The sequence below is a fragment of the Aspergillus versicolor genome, assembly GCF_001890125.1.
Source record: "Aspergillus versicolor CBS 583.65 unplaced genomic scaffold ASPVEscaffold_13, whole genome shotgun sequence".
Classification (NCBI taxonomy): Eukaryota; Fungi; Ascomycota; class Eurotiomycetes; order Eurotiales; family Aspergillaceae; genus Aspergillus; species Aspergillus versicolor.
In genome coordinates this window covers 848,254-865,729 of record NW_024467536.1, presented here as the reverse complement: position 1 = coordinate 865,729, position 17,476 = coordinate 848,254, and the positions used below count along the sequence as shown (strand labels likewise).

The 17,476-nt window shown below is 53.0% G+C and overlaps 8 protein-coding genes across 8 annotated transcripts; 3 read left to right on the top strand and 5 right to left on the bottom strand.

The window, feature by feature from the left end:
• Positions 1–629: 629 nt before the first annotated feature.
• ASPVEDRAFT_142486 (alpha-ketoacid dehydrogenase subunit beta) lies at positions 630–1,901 on the top strand (the record flags this gene model as incomplete). Its single annotated transcript, XM_040807841.1, has 3 exons — positions 630–1,186; positions 1,251–1,813; positions 1,864–1,901. 3 exons carry the CDS (start codon positions 630–632, stop codon positions 1,899–1,901), a joined length of 1,158 nt encoding a protein of 385 aa, XP_040673453.1.
• An 80-nt stretch (positions 1,902–1,981) lies between these two features.
• ASPVEDRAFT_372746 (uncharacterized protein) lies at positions 1,982–2,916 on the bottom strand. The gene has a single exon (XM_040811434.1). The coding sequence runs from the start codon at positions 2,815–2,817 to the stop codon at positions 2,107–2,109; it is 711 nt and encodes a 236-aa protein (XP_040673452.1). The 5' UTR covers positions 2,818–2,916; the 3' UTR covers positions 1,982–2,106.
• A 99-nt stretch (positions 2,917–3,015) lies between these two features.
• On the bottom strand, positions 3,016–4,883 carry ASPVEDRAFT_142200 (arylsulfotransferase family protein; the record flags this gene model as incomplete). Its single annotated transcript, XM_040807815.1, has 2 exons — positions 3,016–4,356; positions 4,416–4,883. The coding sequence occupies 2 exons, from the start codon at positions 4,881–4,883 to the stop codon at positions 3,016–3,018; spliced, it is 1,809 nt and encodes a 602-aa protein (XP_040673451.1).
• A 1,196-nt stretch (positions 4,884–6,079) lies between these two features.
• On the top strand, positions 6,080–8,485 carry ASPVEDRAFT_202663 (Zn(II)2Cys6 transcription factor). The gene is made up of 6 exons (XM_040809382.1): positions 6,080–6,174; positions 6,217–6,530; positions 6,576–6,652; positions 6,702–7,288; positions 7,337–7,495; positions 7,541–8,485. The coding sequence occupies exons 1-6, from the start codon at positions 6,107–6,109 to the stop codon at positions 8,364–8,366; spliced, it is 2,031 nt and encodes a 676-aa protein (XP_040673450.1). The 5' UTR covers positions 6,080–6,106; the 3' UTR covers positions 8,367–8,485.
• ASPVEDRAFT_56988 (uncharacterized protein) lies at positions 8,421–10,377 on the bottom strand (the record flags this gene model as incomplete). Its single annotated transcript, XM_040815279.1, has 7 exons — positions 8,421–8,585; positions 8,657–8,935; positions 8,998–9,464; positions 9,518–9,869; positions 9,917–10,055; positions 10,102–10,141; positions 10,188–10,377. The coding sequence occupies 7 exons, from the start codon at positions 10,375–10,377 to the stop codon at positions 8,421–8,423; spliced, it is 1,632 nt and encodes a 543-aa protein (XP_040673449.1).
• Positions 10,378–10,726: 349 nt separating this feature from the next.
• ASPVEDRAFT_56987 (uncharacterized protein) lies at positions 10,727–13,439 on the top strand (the record flags this gene model as incomplete). Its single annotated transcript, XM_040815278.1, has 7 exons — positions 10,727–11,328; positions 11,380–11,499; positions 11,807–11,811; positions 11,872–12,132; positions 12,188–12,477; positions 12,527–13,112; positions 13,174–13,439. The coding sequence occupies 7 exons, from the start codon at positions 10,727–10,729 to the stop codon at positions 13,437–13,439; spliced, it is 2,130 nt and encodes a 709-aa protein (XP_040673448.1).
• Positions 13,440–13,822: 383 nt separating this feature from the next.
• ASPVEDRAFT_88924 (uncharacterized protein) lies at positions 13,823–15,870 on the bottom strand (the record flags this gene model as incomplete). The annotated part of the gene is made up of 4 exons (XM_040818453.1): positions 13,823–13,972; positions 14,032–14,665; positions 14,711–15,453; positions 15,499–15,870. 4 exons carry the CDS (start codon positions 15,868–15,870, stop codon positions 13,823–13,825), a joined length of 1,899 nt encoding a protein of 632 aa, XP_040673447.1.
• A 283-nt stretch (positions 15,871–16,153) lies between these two features.
• ASPVEDRAFT_88923 (putative alcohol dehydrogenase) lies at positions 16,154–17,344 on the bottom strand (the record flags this gene model as incomplete). The annotated part of the gene is made up of 3 exons (XM_040818452.1): positions 16,154–16,826; positions 16,880–17,039; positions 17,089–17,344. The coding sequence occupies 3 exons, from the start codon at positions 17,342–17,344 to the stop codon at positions 16,154–16,156; spliced, it is 1,089 nt and encodes a 362-aa protein (XP_040673446.1).
• Positions 17,345–17,476: the final 132 nt, after the last annotated feature.

Below are 17,476 nucleotides of genomic sequence, written 5' to 3'. Positions count from 1 at the left end.
CGGATAAGCGGCATCGGAAGAGCCTGGAAGCACTTTGGAGTAAGTTGAATGCCTTGGTTTGCAGGTGGGAATATATTTAACCTGTTGGCGTTGTCTCCACCGACGCGTAAATCCAGCAACGAAACCACAAGAAATCTCAACCTCCAATTCGAGTTGATGAGCAACAGCGTTGTTTTCCAAGCATGATTTCTGTGAGGATGGCCTGAATCCGTCTTGTCGATGCAGTATGTACTGTGGGGAGCATCGGATAGATCCGATATAGCGATTCGCGAGGATGCAGGAGTCGCTGCTTAATTCTCCGTTCTCGCAATTGAGGGCTACACTTTACTGACAAACAGCCAATGGATGGAGCGATATTAGATGGGTATCCGTGGAATTGAGGGCCGATGTGGGAGAATTGTGGGTGAAAGATGAATCGGAGTACTGCCGGCAGACAAACACTTGCAAGGCACCAAGGCAGCAGCCCAGCAGGCACGTGTTGGTTTCTGCCAGCTCCGTCAGGCAACAGAATCTCGGTTATCCGCGGCATTCCCCGCATGAACTCACTGTGACTCTGGGGAATAAAGGAAGAAAGGGAGAGAGAGACACCGTCGCTCTCGTCCATTCCTGCTTCTATTCCCATTCTCACCATGGCTTCGCTTCTACGACCTCACCGTGTCCCGCGCCTCTGCGGCCGGAGCTACTCAACCGCTCCAACGCCTTCAACTCGTCTCAACCTCCCCATCGACTACAAATCCACGCCGCTGCTGCACCACTCCTCCTCCTCGCTTTCCAATGCCTTCGATCTCCCTCCTTCCAGCACGTCCAAGTATATGAACCTATACCAGGCCATAAATGCCGCACTCCGAACTGCGTTATCGAAATCCAACAAGGTCATGCTCTTCGGTGAGGACGTTGCCTTTGGCGGCGTCTTTCGGTGCTCCATGGACCTACAGACGGAATTCGGCTCAGAGAGGGTCTTCAATACGCCGTTGACGGAACAAGGAATCGTGGGATTTGCAATTGGTGCTGCGGCAGAGGGAATGAAGCCCGTTGCTGAGATCCAATTCGCAGACTACGTCTTCCCCGCGTTTGACCAGATCGTCAACGAGGCGGCTAAGTTTCGATACCGCGAGGGAGCGACCGGGGGGAATGCAGGTGGAATGGTAATTCGGATGCCGTGCGGTGCTGTGGGACATGGAGCTTTGTGAGTTAGCGCTTTGAATGTATGTGAATTGCGACTTGAGCTAACCATGTTGTGTCTGTTCCAGGTACCATTCACAATCTCCAGAAGCGCTGTTTGCGCATATCCCCGGCGTCCAAGTTGTTGTGCCACGCTCACCATCACAAGCCAAGGGTCTTTTGCTTTCTTCGATTTTTGAAAGTGGAAACCCTGTTGTCTTCATGGAACCAAAGGTGCTCTACCGTGCCGCTGTCGAGCACGTCCCCAACGAATACTACACCATCCCTCTGAACAAGGCGGAGGTCGTGAAACCAGGTAATGATGTTACGATCGTCTCATATGGTCAGCCGCTGTATCTTTGCTCAGCAGCTATTGCGGCCGCCGAAAAGGCCCTGGGTGCGAGCGTGGAGCTGATCGACCTGCGGACGATATACCCATGGGATCGGCAAACGGTACTGGATAGTGTGAAGAAAACGGGGAGGGCCATTGTCGTACATGAGAGTATGATAAACTATGGTGTTGGTGCTGAAGTAGCGGCGACTGTCCAAGAAGGCGCCTTCTTGAGGCTGGAAGCTCCCGTCAAGCGGGTGGCAGGATGGAGCACACATACCGGTCTCACGTACGAGAAGCTGATTCTCCCTGATGTTGCGAGTGAGTATTCGCGGTACCTACTAAATGTCAACTCCGCTAATTAGAAACAGGAATCTACGATGCCATCAAGCAGACACTTGAGTACTGAGCTTCATGAGTGTGGTTATATTTCAACGTTTAGACAACCGATACCAATCCTTCCCACGACATCATGATATCAATAGAGTCCAGTACATACATATCTCGAATGAATGAAAAGAGATAAATGAATGAAGGGTGTTATTCTCGTAACGTATCAGTTTGAAATTGCTGCCCCATCTCGCACTAATAAGTAGTGCTCCTGAGCACCAAGTCTATTGCTGGGCACGCGCTGGACACTCTGGCTGTGTCCCGGACGGCGGTTGATAGGGTTGCTGATCGGCAAGGCCTTGTATATCGTCGACTGGTGCATCAGTCGGCGTCTGTAGCTGAGAAAGTCGGTCCGCCAGGGTCTCGATGATAATCTTCTGGACAGCAACCACGTCCATGAGCAGCTTGATGTCGGTTTCTGACTGTTCTGTTGGGTTCCTCGGTTGGGGATTGTCTATGTCGACCTCGTCGACAGCCATTGCTATCTGAACAATATCCTCCAGACTACAATCCATCCCAGTGCAGGTAAATGCAGCAAGTATCCCGTTCAGGATCTTTCTCGAGGCCCGATCGGACACACTGCGGACGAACCAGGTCACGGTGAGCGACTCATACTTGGATGGGAGGGTGTATGCAAGCTGCTTGAACTCATAAGCGTGGTCCTCGAGCAAATGCCTCCCCTGCTCCATGTACGCCAGTCTCTCCAAGGTGAGGAGGTACTCCGGCAGTTCCAAGCTTGGGAAGAGCTCCATGACCTTCTTCATAATCGACACCCGGCCACTCCTGAAGTCGCTTGGTTCGTAGTCGCTGTGCTTCATATGGAGCATACGGTATTGGCATCGTGCAAGCCTCATCTGGTCCTCCCGGTCCATTTGCGCCGACGCAGTTGTTTGCATGTTGTGATAAGGTAGGTCATCCGCCGGTGCAACGAGCATTCGTCTGACGAGCAGTAAGGACACGACAGGGATTAATTCTGTTGAAGAGTAGTTGACGGACTATTTGCAGAGGATGAAGAGTGAGAGTGAAAGGTAATGGAAGGAGAGGCCTCACTCGTTCCGTATTAGGAAGGCCGCACCAGGACTCCAGAGATGCTTGCAATGTGGATTCTCTTGCCAAAGATCAAGTAAATAGAATCAGTGAGGGTCACGGTTAACGTCGTTGCGCTCATGCTCACGGACTGGAACCAGATGGTATTCATTGCGACGGCGACGACCCCGACATGAAGGCCATATTCGGTACACTGCAGCAACCAGGCCACACATACCGGCGACAATGGCGATTCCTACAATCAAATAGTGTAGATCGAGCACATCATCAGTGGAGGATTCATCAGAATCTCTTTGGAGTGGGACTGTAAACTCCAGAACATTGCCATCCGCATCCAGTGCTGCCAGACGGAATATCGGACTGTCCAAGTCGCTGGGAATGGGAATCTCGGTCTCGAATCCCGTCTTTGCGTATTCTCCTATGGTGACAGCATCACCGCCAAGGTCCAGCTCGCCGGTGATGGTGTTGTTGATGCTGAAATCTATCGTCTCAAGGCGCCAGGATGCGACTTCGGTTGCGCCGTTCCAGCTCACGTAGATCATGTCCCCAGAGACTACAGCGTCAGGCTCAGTCTGGGGATTCCCAGTCCACTCGCCCTTGAGCACGCGGTACGAGACAACACGCCCGAAATTGAAGTAGGCGGAGGCCCCGAAGTGCACATTACATTCCAACTGTCCGTCCGCGCTGAACTCGCTGTATGCTGCACTGTGACCCCAGGCAACGAGTACATGGTTGGTGCCATTAAGAAGCTGCACATTGCCCTGGGAGACAGTCTGGATGTGAAACGGATGGTGATACTCGCCGCGCAGAGTTGCCTGTCGGTTAGGGATATCAAGGGAGACGACCATGCCCCGGCTCGCAGACTTCGGGTCGTCACCGGAATGGGCCGTATTGTCGAAGATGGTCAGGGCGTTTATCTCTGGATGCCAGCGAGCGTCATGCTGCCAGGCGAAGTCCGTCGCTTTACCGTCGGAGAGGTCCTGGAAGTCGTTTGCCTTGCCACCAAGAGTCCAGAGAATCTCGCCCGTGTCCTTGGAGACGCAGAAAACTGCATGGAAATGCCTCGCCGAGATGAGATAGTTCCCGTCCGTATGCTTGTCGACGCTGTTTATATGGAAGTAATCAAAGGCAGAGTCCCGTCGATTGCCCGCCGACGCCGTTAGAGGGTGGTATGTGATGTTGATATCGAGATGCTCTGATGCTCGCCATTCGAAGATCAAATCGCCAGTTGCAATGTCGATTTCTTGGAATAAACCATCGTATATCCAGCCAATCTCGGGGCCGCCCATTGAGGTCAAATCCGCCAGGGTAGGGTCGTATATCGTCACCAGAGCTGTCTCGTCGGTCGAGATGTGGAATTCGTGCAGGTCAGCGCCGTAGTTTCCGACCGGATTGATCACGTAGCGAGGCGTATACGTAGAGTCGAGCTGTAGGGAGTCTGTTAGAACCTGTCCAGTATCAAAACCTGGTATGACGGCCAACTCACCATATACCACGTCCCGTACCCTCTCCCCTCGACCTGGTCGCCCTCCCAGTAGGTCAGGAAGTCCTCGCCACGATACTGCTGGACTCTGAAGTCCTGCGTTGTGTCCCAGTTATGCTTCATCCACACCAGCTCCCCCTGGGCGTCGAGGATCATGGGCCCCGACTGAGGGACCGAGTCCCCGCGCGGTGCCAGAAACGTATAACGCGAGTCACATCCAGCGCTGCCCTCGGGCTCTGTAATCTCGAGGACAGGCGACTCATTTTCGAAGGAGACATAGCCCCTTGACGGACCGAACCCGTGGGCGCCGAGGTCGTACCAGCTCAATCCGAAGCGGAAATCGAATCGCAGCAGCTGGGGCAGCAGAAAAACGTAAAGCAGGTAGAGAAGACCCACGATCGCACTGGCAATCGCAGGCCAGAAGAGAAAACGCCGGTGCTCGAGGCAACGGCGAGGCGAGGCGCAATACATCAGGGCTGGGCAGAGGAAAAGCAACGCACCCCTCGAGCAGCCGAGGGAGGCAGACTATGATAAATGGATTCCATGCATCAAAGCGTCGTTCTCCATACGAGACGCTGACGCATGCCTCGCGGAGCAGCATGAACGATTACCTGCCAAGGGGCGTGTCGACGCGGCAAAATGGGCTATCTCAACAGACTGTGGAGACTTTGATACAGGGGTGCTGATTCTCCATGCCGATTTGCCAGAATCAGACGAGTTCTCCAGATTAACTTGCAAGTTTGTCTCCTGGATCCACTTGCTCTGCGTGGCGCTGCATGATACCCAGCAGCAGGATGCTGTCAACGGCGCCGCGTGGTGCCATCGCTGACGAACCGGAGTAGACTCCGGACAGTATCGATATCTATCAGGACTGGCGATGGTTCTACACTGCATGGTGGACTATGTTTTGGCTCGTAAGCTGCAGGAGTGAAGAACTGCCAAAAGGCGTGGAGCACCACGCTCTTGGCTCGCCCACCGTGGAGAAAGAATCCAATTGCATTATTGGATCATTATTGGATGGACTGCAGCTCATTTGGGCCGCTCTCCACGCTCTTTTCCAGAATCATCTCAGGGGAACCTCGCATGGACACCGACAACGGCCAATAACGCTGTGGAGGGCCAGTGCCAACTTGGAACGGTGACGAACTGGAAACCTCTTGGGGCAGGAGGTCGTCGTCGCATCAATAATAGTATCGGACTTGACGAGCTCTTTATTTCCGAGCTGTCATATTGTGCAGTGCTGCTTATGCTGCCTCTTATGCTGATGCGCCGTCAATGCATAGTTATCCACGGAGAACCTGTCACTGTGATCTCCCAGATAGGCCCCTGCACGACAGACAGGCGTACTCTAGTATCTGGCGTTGAGGGTTGACAATCTGAATGGACAATCTAAATGCCAATTGCCATTAAACGGCCATTAAACGGTAGAATCAGCTGTCTGCAACGGCGGCGTTCTGGTCAGTCTGTATACATACTCTGGGGTCAACCATACCGCAGTTAGGGCACAGATAAAGAACAGCTGCATTCTACTCTCCACTGAATAATAATGAAACAAAGCAAGATAAAGAAATCGGATTATGCCCGAACAAGTTAGAATTACCCCGACTGACCCCTCACTGATAGCGGAGAAATTGATACGAGTCCCAGCCCAGACTCTCCGACTGTCATTCATAACCAGAATCAACCAGATCTCAATGGAAGCATACCAGAGCAGTGCAAGTAATCATACAGCTCGTCCCAGCAGACGGCGTGCCTCTCTTGCGTAAGTCCCACCCTCCCTGCTCGAGCAACCTAACAGCAGCAGATGCGACACCTGTCGACGACAGAAGGAGAAATGCGAGGGCGGACCTCCATGCTGGAGATGCCAACGACTTGGCCGGCCGTGCACCGTCCGTGGCAATGTCCTTTCACGAAGATATTCCGCTCGTGCTGACAGCCAAGAGAGCACGTCGCGAGTAGAGGGCTTGGAGCGGATCGTGCGTCATTTCCTGGGAAACGTGTCGCTGGACGAGGAAAATGTCGGTCGCATTGTCGCGAGACTTGAAGGGAGGTCGCAGGGAGACGAACCGAACGTGGACGAGCCGTTTGATGTGCAGTTTGTGTCGAAGGATATCGCGCGTGAGTTGGAATCCTGATACGGGGACGCGGTGCTGACGTTGGCAGACTACTCGGGGGAGTTTTCGCATTGGAATTTCTCGCAGAAGCTGCGCCGGAAGATCGGCCAGATAGAGCGGTTCAGGGTGCGATATGTGCCAATATAAATTTCGATGTTGATGCTGATTCCTGCAGGTCAAGGAGTACTGGCGACCAACGCAGCTTCAGTCCTCCATCCACCTCGTTTCCCAAGCAATGAACCACCTGCCTCCGCGACCGATCACCGAGTTCCTCATTGGCATGTTCTTCAAGTACGCCGCCGTGAACGTCTTCTACATGGAGCGATCCTGGATCCAGGAACGGGTTGAGCGCTGCTACGCCGCATCGACAGAGTACACTCTCAGCGATATTCCCTGGGTATGCTCACTCTTTGCGGTCCTCGCAGTCGGAACACAGGTCGCACACATGGAAGAGGGCCAGGAAGATAATGAAGACCTGAATTTGTGCTCAGAGGACTCAGTCGGGCTCTCGTTGTATCATATTGCCTGCCGGTTGGTACCTGATGTGCTGCTGGTTGCATCCCACGAGAGCGTCCAGGCCTTTCTCCTGCTTGCACTTTACGCACTGCCTCTGTCGACTGGAGGGTTATCTTACTCGTACCTGGGGATTGCAGTCAAGATGGCCATACAGAATGGCATGCATCGGAAATACGTAGGGGAATGCGATCCCAGGATTATTGAAACGCGCAATCGAGTCTTTTGGACTGCATGCACGTTGGATAAGTATGTCAGATCGAGGATTGAGTGGAAACAGTAATTAACAGACAATAGGAGAATAAGCATCTTTCATGGCCGTCCAGCATCCATAGCAAAGTCAGATATCAGCACCGACCTCCCATCTGATGCGCTGTCCTTTTCGTCGCCCAACTACTCCAATATGATGGCCTATATCAAGCTGAGCTCATGGCTGGGAGAAGTATCTGAGACACTGTACGTGAATGCGACCCTTGACGACTGTCTATTAATCCCTTGCAGTACTCTACTTCGAAACTGCCCGAAACGCTTCATCCCCGAGTACCTCGACCGTCTCATCCAACTACGAACGCATATCGGACAGTGGTGGGATTCACTCCCTTTGACGATCGAGTGTCGCGATACAACGCCAGACAGTCCCCTGTTCCGCCAGAATTCACATCTGAAGATGACATACCTTCTGATATATGTCTACATGGGCCGCCCATTCATGTTTGCCAGCGACTGGACAGATTCTCCGGTAGAGAATGCAGACAGTGATCCTCGAACGCTTCTAGTGCAGGGCTGTGTCAAAAGCGCCCTCGATATTTTGGATACTCTGCAATCATTATCCACTAATACCGGTCTCTGCCGGGCATCCTATACAGAGTTCAGCTCATGCCGCGCTGCACTACTAGTCATACTCGCGGAACGACTGAACTCGCGCAAACTGAATCGGTTCCAGGATGAACTGAGTAGGGGAATGGCCATGATCCGGCGCATGACGGGGGGTAGCTCTTCAGAGTCTGAAATATCCTACCTCCAGTCACTCGATGCAGCGATCAGACAGTCTTCTCTAGCCGTGAACGAGACTGGAAGTGATGAACATAGGCTCCAAGATGAGACCTCTGCATACGCTCAATTCAAGCACTGGACCAATGCCATGAAGCAGGATACCTACCCCGGAGGCATAACAGACCTAGAACTGTCATCATTCAGCCCGCTGTCATTCTTAAACTCAGAGCCCCGTCTGGGAGAGGGAAACGAGGTGCAGGATCTGCTCAATACCTGGCCGAGTGAAGGTTTTGTAATGGACCCTAATGTCTTTTCTCCCCTGCAGACTGGGTGAATGACGAATCGTGCATGAATGCTATGAATAACGATATCATGATCTCTGTCTGCTCTAGCCAAATACCACATACTGTACACGCTTCAGCCACGGCGTCCTCTTCTCATTCTCCATTTCTGCCCCTCGATTCATTTCCTTGATTCGATCCTGCTCGTCGAAGATAATCGCCGGCGAGAAGTCCATCTCGCGGGCCCTGACAATCCTCGTCTTGAACCACCACTGTAGCATATTAGCACCACTCCAGTATCCAGATACCCCCACTCGAAGGTAAACAGATAGACGTTACTCACCTTGTAAACAAAGTAATCGAAAAAGAACAACGGCGCCGCCAGATATGTCGAGAAGAAGCTCTTCGCAGACCCCTTCTCCCCGAACGGGAAACAGGCAAGGTAGAACTCGCACCCGAATATAAACAGGACAATGGTAAGGCTTAAGTACTGCGCATAGGGAGTTAGGAGGCCCCTGAACGGTAGATCACGGAGATTCTTCCCCTGGGCGCGCAGACCCTGTCGGAAGCGAAGATGCGCGATGTAGATTGAGGCCCATTGGAAGAGCGTAGCGATTGCGACCTGCAGGACACGATATTAGCCAATATGCGGAATTTATATATATATATATAAAGAATGCCTACCAAAGACGAGAACCAGCCATAGACCACGGTCCCCGTGCTATCAACATTCAGGTAGCACAGCCCTCCACCCAGGATCAAACAGATCGCAATCGAGACAAACGGCCGCCCGCTCTTATCCTTCTTTCCAAAGAATCCATGGATGATATGCAGATCCGACAGGGCCGTGAGACTGCGACTGGCAACATACACACTGGTAATGCCGCAGCTGATGACACTCAGGAAAATGAACCCGTTGATTGCATGCGCCAGGCCCCAGACATCGGCGCGCTTGAGCGCAATGACGAACGGACTGCCCAGGGTTCCACTACCGTTGACGAGATCCGGGTCGTTGTAGGGAACGCACATGCCGACGAGCCAGATATTGACGACGAAGAAGGTGAACATGCGCCAGAAGACAGGGCGGACGGTCTTCTTGATTGTGTGGCGGGGGTCGGCGACTTCGCCAGCTATGACTGCGATATGCTCGCCTGGAATGTGAGTAGGTTGGCAATATAGACAGAAAAAAAGGCTGGGTAGGTACCTCCACCGAAGCTAAACGCAGCTTGCACGAAGCTCTTTGCAATCCCCTTGATCCCGTTGTGGAATGCCCCTGGCGACTTCCAGTAGTGGAAGATGATGGGCCCATTGGTGGCGGCGATGCCTCCAGATGTCATTATGAACATGAAGAAGATCATCAGGACGACGGCCAGACATTTGATAAACGACATGTAGTACTCGATGTACCCGTACACCCGGACGTGGAAGATGTTGGCAAAAGCCATGACCGCGAGGAAGATGGTTATATACGCAGCCAAGGGGAGAGCGTTTGTCTGCTCCCAGAACTGCAGGACGCTCACGGCTGCCGTTATTTCTGCTGGGATGATCATCACCCACTTCGCAGTGAGCCATAGTCAATAAATAATATTGGAGGGCTACTCACGGCAAACCAGAAGTTGATACCAATCGCAAAGCCAAATGCTGGATCCACGAACTCGGAGCACTGGCGGATGAAGCCTCCATGGACTGGCATGTACGTAGTCATTTCTCCGATTGAAGAGTATTGGGCGTATACAATGATGCTAACCATCTATTAGCAATGTACTGTGAGTTTGGCCTGACACTTACGCTGTCAGAGTATAAGTGATGGCGAGCCCAGCAGGACCAGCTGTCTTCATCAGTATCAATGTAAACACGAGTATAGATAAACAAACCATAGTATAAGGCCTGTCCAGTCCCAACCCAGAGTCCAGTGCCAATACCAGCCCCAAAGGTCATCATCATCACCTTCCGCCTGGTGAGGGAGCGGTGGTATCCGACATCGTCAGGGTGGATCGCTGTCGCAGAGCCCTTGATCTCAGATGACGTCGTAGCCACACGCTCGATATCGGATTGTATATTCATGTTTTCCTTTGGTTCCATGTCGTGGCCGACCGACTTGACAGGGTCGCCCATGGTGCCAGATTCGTATATTGTCAGGTTGAAGTATACTGGTCAACCAACCTGGGAGGAGGCCCTTCATATGCTGATGTCTCACGAGACCATGTTCTCTATATCGTCTCCAACTGCTATCTCTGCCATCCTATCAGCCCTCTTTCTGGGCCGGCAGAGATCCGCCGGCATTGCACCGGTTGATCTGCGACTGCCGCCGGGATCGAGAAGTGGGGGAGGGGCCTGCAACATATGATAACAGCCTTGCCCTTCTCTATCCTACCTGCAATAACACACTGACAATTAACACCGTACCGTTACCATGAGCTCTAAAACCGTCGTCTTCGACGTAGTCGGCACCCTCGTCGGCTACGACCACCTCTTCGCCGCGATAGACCACCAACTCGGCGAACGGCTACGCGCCGAGGGAATCAAGCCCTCGCTGCTTGGCTACACCTGGATCGAAGTCGCCGAGCGCGAATACACATATCTCAGCATGTCAGGGAAATACACCGTCTTCGCTGACGTCTTCCGCGCGCTGTTCTACCGCATGCTCTGGATGGCCGGGATCTCGGAGCCGCGCGAGTTCGCATCAGAGCAGGACCTTGCGTATATCATGGAGCAGTACGCTGGCCTCACGATGCGGCCTGGTGCAGCGGAGTGTGTGCAGAAGCTGCGCAATGCCGGGTTTAGGGTTTGGTGCTTTACCGCGGGGGATATCAAGCGGGTTGGTGGATACTTTGCGCGAGCGGGCATTGAGATGCCGGCTGAGGACCTGCTCTCGTGTGATTCTGCTGGTGTTGGAAAGCCTGATCCTGCGGCTTATCGGCCGTTGCTGGAGAAGTTGGTTGCGGAGAATGGGGGCAGGGTGCCTTGGTTTGCGGCCGGGCATATGTGGGATGTCTCAGCGGCGAGGCGGGCTGGGTATGTTCTCTACAAGCTCACTCTAATAGCCTACTAATTCAAATTGTGCAGGTTTAAAGGGGCGTATTCGGCAGTCTGGGAGAAGGAACCGTTGACGGAGCTGTTTGGGGATATGGATGTTATTGACGAGACACTGCCTGGCATGGCTGATAAGATCATTGCCCATCAGGCGTCGCATAATTAGTTCTAGTGATTAAATCCTATATTGAATCGACTTCCATATGAGTATAGTTCAATGACAGCCACCAAGTCTGGGTGGTACCAACTCTCCTGATATCAAATGCACATAGTGCTCCAATGTACTCCAGTACTCCAATAATACTACCCCAGCAGGATAATAAATCGCCAAGATAACCAAGATAACGAAATAACATCGGTTACTATCGGTGATATCTCCACCATCTCCACCTGTATCTACATCCTGCGCTCCCGCCGGCTTCATCCCGGCGGCAACTCCCACCGGAGAAATGTCCGACAGTCACCGTGACATAAAAGAACAATATTCTATCCTTGGTCAATCATTCTTGGCTTCAGACCGCACAGATAAGCGTCCAGCCAACATGTCAGCACCGTCGCTCGCGCCCAATTCGATTACATCCTTCTGGCGAACCGAGCCTCACTATCTCGACAACCATCGCTCCACTGAGTCTCTCCCGGCAGAATGTGACATTGTGATTGTGGGCGCTGGGTATGCTGGTGCTTCTGTAGCACATCATATCCTAGAACAAACGGATAGTTCGACTCGTCCCAAGATTGTTATCTTGGAAGGCCGGCAGGCTTGTTCAGGCGCAACAGGGAGGAACGGTGAGACCTGTTGCCTGCAAGGTTGAGATATTTAGTCCATGCTGAGTAAGTGTAGGTGGCCATCTGAAGCCTGACCCGTATAATCGCATTGCGAGTCTAGCGACCGAGTATGGAGTTGAAGCAGCGACCGAGGTGGCGCAATTCGAGGCGCGGCATGTCGATGCTATACAGCACTTGGTTGAGGAGGAAAAGATTGACTGCGAGCTGACGGTGACTGATGCAATTGACGTCCAGCTTAATCCGTCGCATGCCCAGAGTCTCAAGGACGGATATGACCGGTTAGTTGCCAGTGGCTGCGAGCCTACGAAGAAGACGAGATACATCGGGCCTGCAGAGGCAGAAAAGGTACCCAACCCTGTGTTTCACCAGGTCATGTAGTGGCTAATGGGTACAGTTCTCGGGCATGAAAGTGGCAGCTGCATGCTTCACCTACAAGGCAGGACATCTATGGCCGTATAAACTGGTCATGCATCTGCTGGAAAGGGCTGTCCAGCGTGGCGTCAACCTGCAAACACATACACCTGTGACTTCTATCACGGAATCGCAGTCACCGTCAACCCATCGCTACACAGTCCATACTCACAGAGGCACTGTCGCCGCAAAGAAAGTCATAGTAGCAACCAATGCCTACACTTCCTCCATCCTCCCGCAGTACAAAGACCGCATCGTGCCCGTACGAGGAACATGCAGTCGAATCATTGTCCCTCCGCCTTTCAATACCCCCAGTCAGCAATTAACCAAGACGTACACTATCCGGCATAACAGCTGGAACTACGACTACTTGATCCCTCGCCCCGATGGAAGCATTGTCGTTGGCGGTGCGAGACCGGCATTCATCGATAACCCGGATAATTGGTACAACGTCAGCGATGACAGTCGTGTCCTTGACTCTGCAGTGCGGTATTTTGATAACTACATGCAGAAGCATTTTGTGGGCTGGGAGGCGAGCCATGCATATACAGACCGAGTGTGGACTGGGAGTACGTCCCGTATTAGCTATCTATCTTTATACTACATCTACTGACATATACTGATATCTAGTTATGGGATACTCTGCCGACGGCCTGCCACATGTCGGAATAGTCCCTGGGAAGACAGATCAATGGGTAATCGGCGGCTTCACAGGACACGGCATGCCGCAGGTCTTTCTTGCGGCGGAGGGCCTGGCCAGGATGGTGCTCCAGGGAATCAAGTTCAAGGAGAGTGGATTGCCACGGCTATTTGAAACGACGCAGGAAAGGCTGGACTCAAAAGTAAACCATACAATGAAGACTGTATACGGGGAAAGAAACATATCACGGCTATAGGCTCACTAGCATGCCCTCATATACAAAGAACTGCATGTATAACAACTACATTGTAGTCTCTGCTAGACTCATTGGAAATAAAGCATCTCCATTTGGCTTAACAATCGAGTCTGGACCTGCCAGGCAGTCATGGCACGAATACTTAAAATACTTAACGACTCAGGGCTGCGAGTTATGCTCTCCCGATTAGGAAGGCGACTGGTGCGCCCGCAAAGGAAGAGATCGGCGGTGGAGGCCACATGACCGCGCGCGTCACCCGCCCCTCCTCGTCCCAAACAGGCAATTGCAGCCACTCCCCCACTCTGGTTGTCCTTCGCAGTAACATTAACCACATCGTCGCCTCCTCCCCGGTTTCTCCATCGGTCTCTCCATCGTGTCAGTCTTTATTCTCTCCCCCCCGCCCGCATCTCCATCCACTCGTTGACGATTCCTGCGTACGACCGTGGCCCATACACCGCAGTCAGCTCTTTCCACCACCCTCCGCCTGCCCGGTGCCGATTCAGCCCGAGGTCGCGCATCAACATGTCGTTGTACTGTGCAACACCGTCAGCATACGATAAACACAAAAAACACATCGCAGTTAGAGACCTACCGGAAGCGTGTCCACGTTCAGCGCCGTGCCGATCAGTCGGCTCCACACGACGTCCTCCGCCACACTTTGAAACACCTTCTGTGGGTTAGAAAGAGGCCCGTCACAGATCTCGTCAAGTCCGCCAGTGAGGAAGGCCACTGCCCAGATAGCCTGCACTTCGGCTACAATCGATACTGCGCCGTTGTAAAGGGCCCCCATGGCTGCAAACGAGCGGTCTCCCTCTGCAATCAACGACGGCGAGGCGATGCGTCGGAAGAGGTGATAGGTACCACGCGTGGGGGGTGCGGCGTGCTTGAAGAGCCTGGCGTCGAGGGTGGACCGCATCTTGGCCTCAACCTCTCCCTCAATGGGCCCCCAGTCATACTCAGATTCTATTTCGCATGGCAGCCCGAGATGCGCACCCAAAGCGGGAGGATCGAATGAAATTGGAACGGCAAACTTCCAACCCGTTGCGTGGACAAGCAGGTCAACGGCTGGAATATGAGTCCCGTCGCTGAGATCGATACTCGTATCTGGCAACTTGCTCGAGACTTGAGTGATGCTTGATCGGTGGACGTGTACATTTGAATCGCGGATTGTCTCCCAGAGATCTGGGTGGTTGGCGATTCCACCGGGCGACGTACAATCGATTGCGCTGTTCTGTCAGCCTATGGTCCACAATGCTCTGGGGCTATCTTACCTCATGGCTGGACGCAACTTGTCCATCTTTGGGTGCGAGTCGTATTTTGCGAACGCGTGAATCTCGGCGTCCACCTGTTTCCACAGATGGGCTATTGCCGCTCGGCCCAGGGGGTTTCCATGGAGCAGCCGCCGTACCCAGGATCCCTCTATTCGAGGCAGCATGCTTGAACTTGGCCACGTAATCCGTTTTGGGATCTCATATACGCAAGGACTCATCACCGTCACCATCCTGGTACAGCCAGGCTGATCGCTTGGAACCTGCTTCTTTCCTAGTTGAGTGGTAGGTCGAACCATCCATGCTGGACCACGCCCACCATCGCTGATTATCCAGTGCACCTGAATTGGCTCGACAGGCTGTGTCTCGATATTGAATGATGAGCTGTTACGGTGGAGCGAGGCGAAGAGGTGAACAAGATCAAAGGCTGATTTGGCACCCCCGTACACAGCGACTGATTTGGGGAACGATGGCGATGGTGCCTCTTTCTTGAGATCTTCCTGCACTTGTGGGACTGGATGGTATCTGAAGTTTTCGCGACAATATTTTCCAACGTCTCTGGTGTGAACGGCGGGGACAGGACGGTCTCCGGTATGCGCGATGTCGGGGACATTGGGCTCAGAAGTGACACCCGTAGCAAGGATAAGCTTATCACACGTAACAGTAAATGGCGTAGACGGTGATTTTGTCTGGTCAGCGATATCTAACGACCATTTTTTCGTGGGCAATCGAGAAACACGATTGACCTGTTCTGGTCAGACACTATATATAATTCTTCAAAGCCAACATACCTTCCAATTCAACCGAACTCGCCGCTTCAAATCCCACTTCTCAGTCCAAACATGCAAATAGCGATTAATTTTCCACCCGGGAATAAAATTAGAATTGCCCTCCTGTTCAGAATCATCCGGAACGGCATCATGCAGAGGCAGGTCGCTGAACTCGTAATTGCCGTAAGAATTCTGGCTCAGGAGGTTAGGGTACAGCCTGTCGCGCGACCAAGTGCCGCCAATGTCAGACGCAGAGTCAATAATCAAGAGATCGTCCTCGTCTTGATAGTCTTGTTCTGTCTTTTCACTCTTGTACGCACCCACGATCTGCAGGTATGTCTTTGCGACGATAAGCCCGTGGAGACCGGCACCCACTACAACGACTTGGGGCATGTTGATGGTGGCTGGTCACTCGCTTGTGATCCCCGGATTTATTAATACATTGAAAGCCAAGATTGCTGGATTTACAGGCTGGTGTGTGTTAAGTATCTGGGCTGGAACACTGGGGCGAGAACAATCGCAGTCGGGCGAGTGTTGATATTGTTCTGCAACAAAGAAACATCTCGCGGGTCAACCACAACCACGTCGGTCGCTGTCGATCTTCTCAGCCTCAGTAGGATGTTATGTATCTGAAAAGTAATTGATTGAAATCTATATCTAGTGTCTATCGCTATTGTCATATCGTCGCGTCAATCTCGTCCACAATCGTAACCTTAATGCTAGGCTGGTCTCGGTCAGCACACAGTTCCAGCGCCTCGTGTGCTCGTTCCAGCGGAAATGTATGCGACACCAGGGGCTTCAAGTCCAGGATTCCACCTGCCAGACAGGCGATCGCCGGCGGCCATGTATCGCGGTAGCGGTTAATGAACTTGAGATCGATCTCCGCAAGCGAGAGATGCATGAACGGGAGGTTGTTCATAATTGCCTTCCCGACACCAATAACAACGACAACTCCTCCCCGGCGCGCCGTGAAGGCTGCTGTAACCACGCTGCTTTCGACCCCTGTGCATTCTAGAATCCGGTCGGGGGCGCTGTACTCGTCTGGCCCGAAGAGTGCGCGGATGGCTTTGGCATTGCCCTCCGAGTCCAGTGTTGGGTTTATCTGGTATGTTGTGGCGGTGGGGATGTACTTCTTCGCGAAAGCGAGGCGGCTCTCGTCGATATCTGTGATGACGACCGGATGCGCGCCGGATGCGCGTGCTGCGGCTGCTGCGATGAGGCCAATAGGCCCGGCTCCGCAGACGACGACGCCGCGGCCGAGCTCGATGTGTGCGACTTGGATACCGCGCATGACTACGCTCAAGGGTTCGAGGAGGGCGCCGTCAAGGTAGGACAGGTTCGATGGGAGCCTGGTAATTGTCAGCACTTGGTATCTCCAGACAAAGACTATGAGAGCGCATACTTGTGTAGCCATTTGGCGGGGTGGACTTTGTAGCGCTGGATCGTTCCAGCGTAAGGGTAGACACCGGCGAACTGGACGTCCTCGCAGAGGTTGTATCGGCCATCGTCACAAAGGAAGCAGTTTTCGCAGGGGACGCCAGGCTCAATGGCAACGCGATCGCCTGGAATTCGTTAGTACTGTGTAGCTTTGTTTTAATTTGGAGGCCGTACCAGGCTGGAGATGTGTAACGCCCTCGCCGCATTTCAGGACAATACCGGCTGCTTCATGACCGATAATGCAGTCGCCATGGAAGATGAGCTCGCCGATGCGACCGGTTTTCCAGAAGTGAAGGTCCGACCCGCAGACTCCGGTGGCTTTGATGTGAAGGAGAACCTCTCCCTTGCCCGGGGCGTGCACAGGGGCCTCGACGAGCTTGATCTGGTGGTCGGCCGTGACCTGGAGAGAGGGATTGGGGAGGAACGACATGGCGGGGTGTGTGAGGGAGGAAAATTACTGAGAGTGGAAAAAAGACGAAGTGCCACGAGAATATATACAGGCACAGCCAGAGGGAAAGGGCAACTGGAGCCTCCGGAGTGACTCCGAGTGTAATTGCAGGAC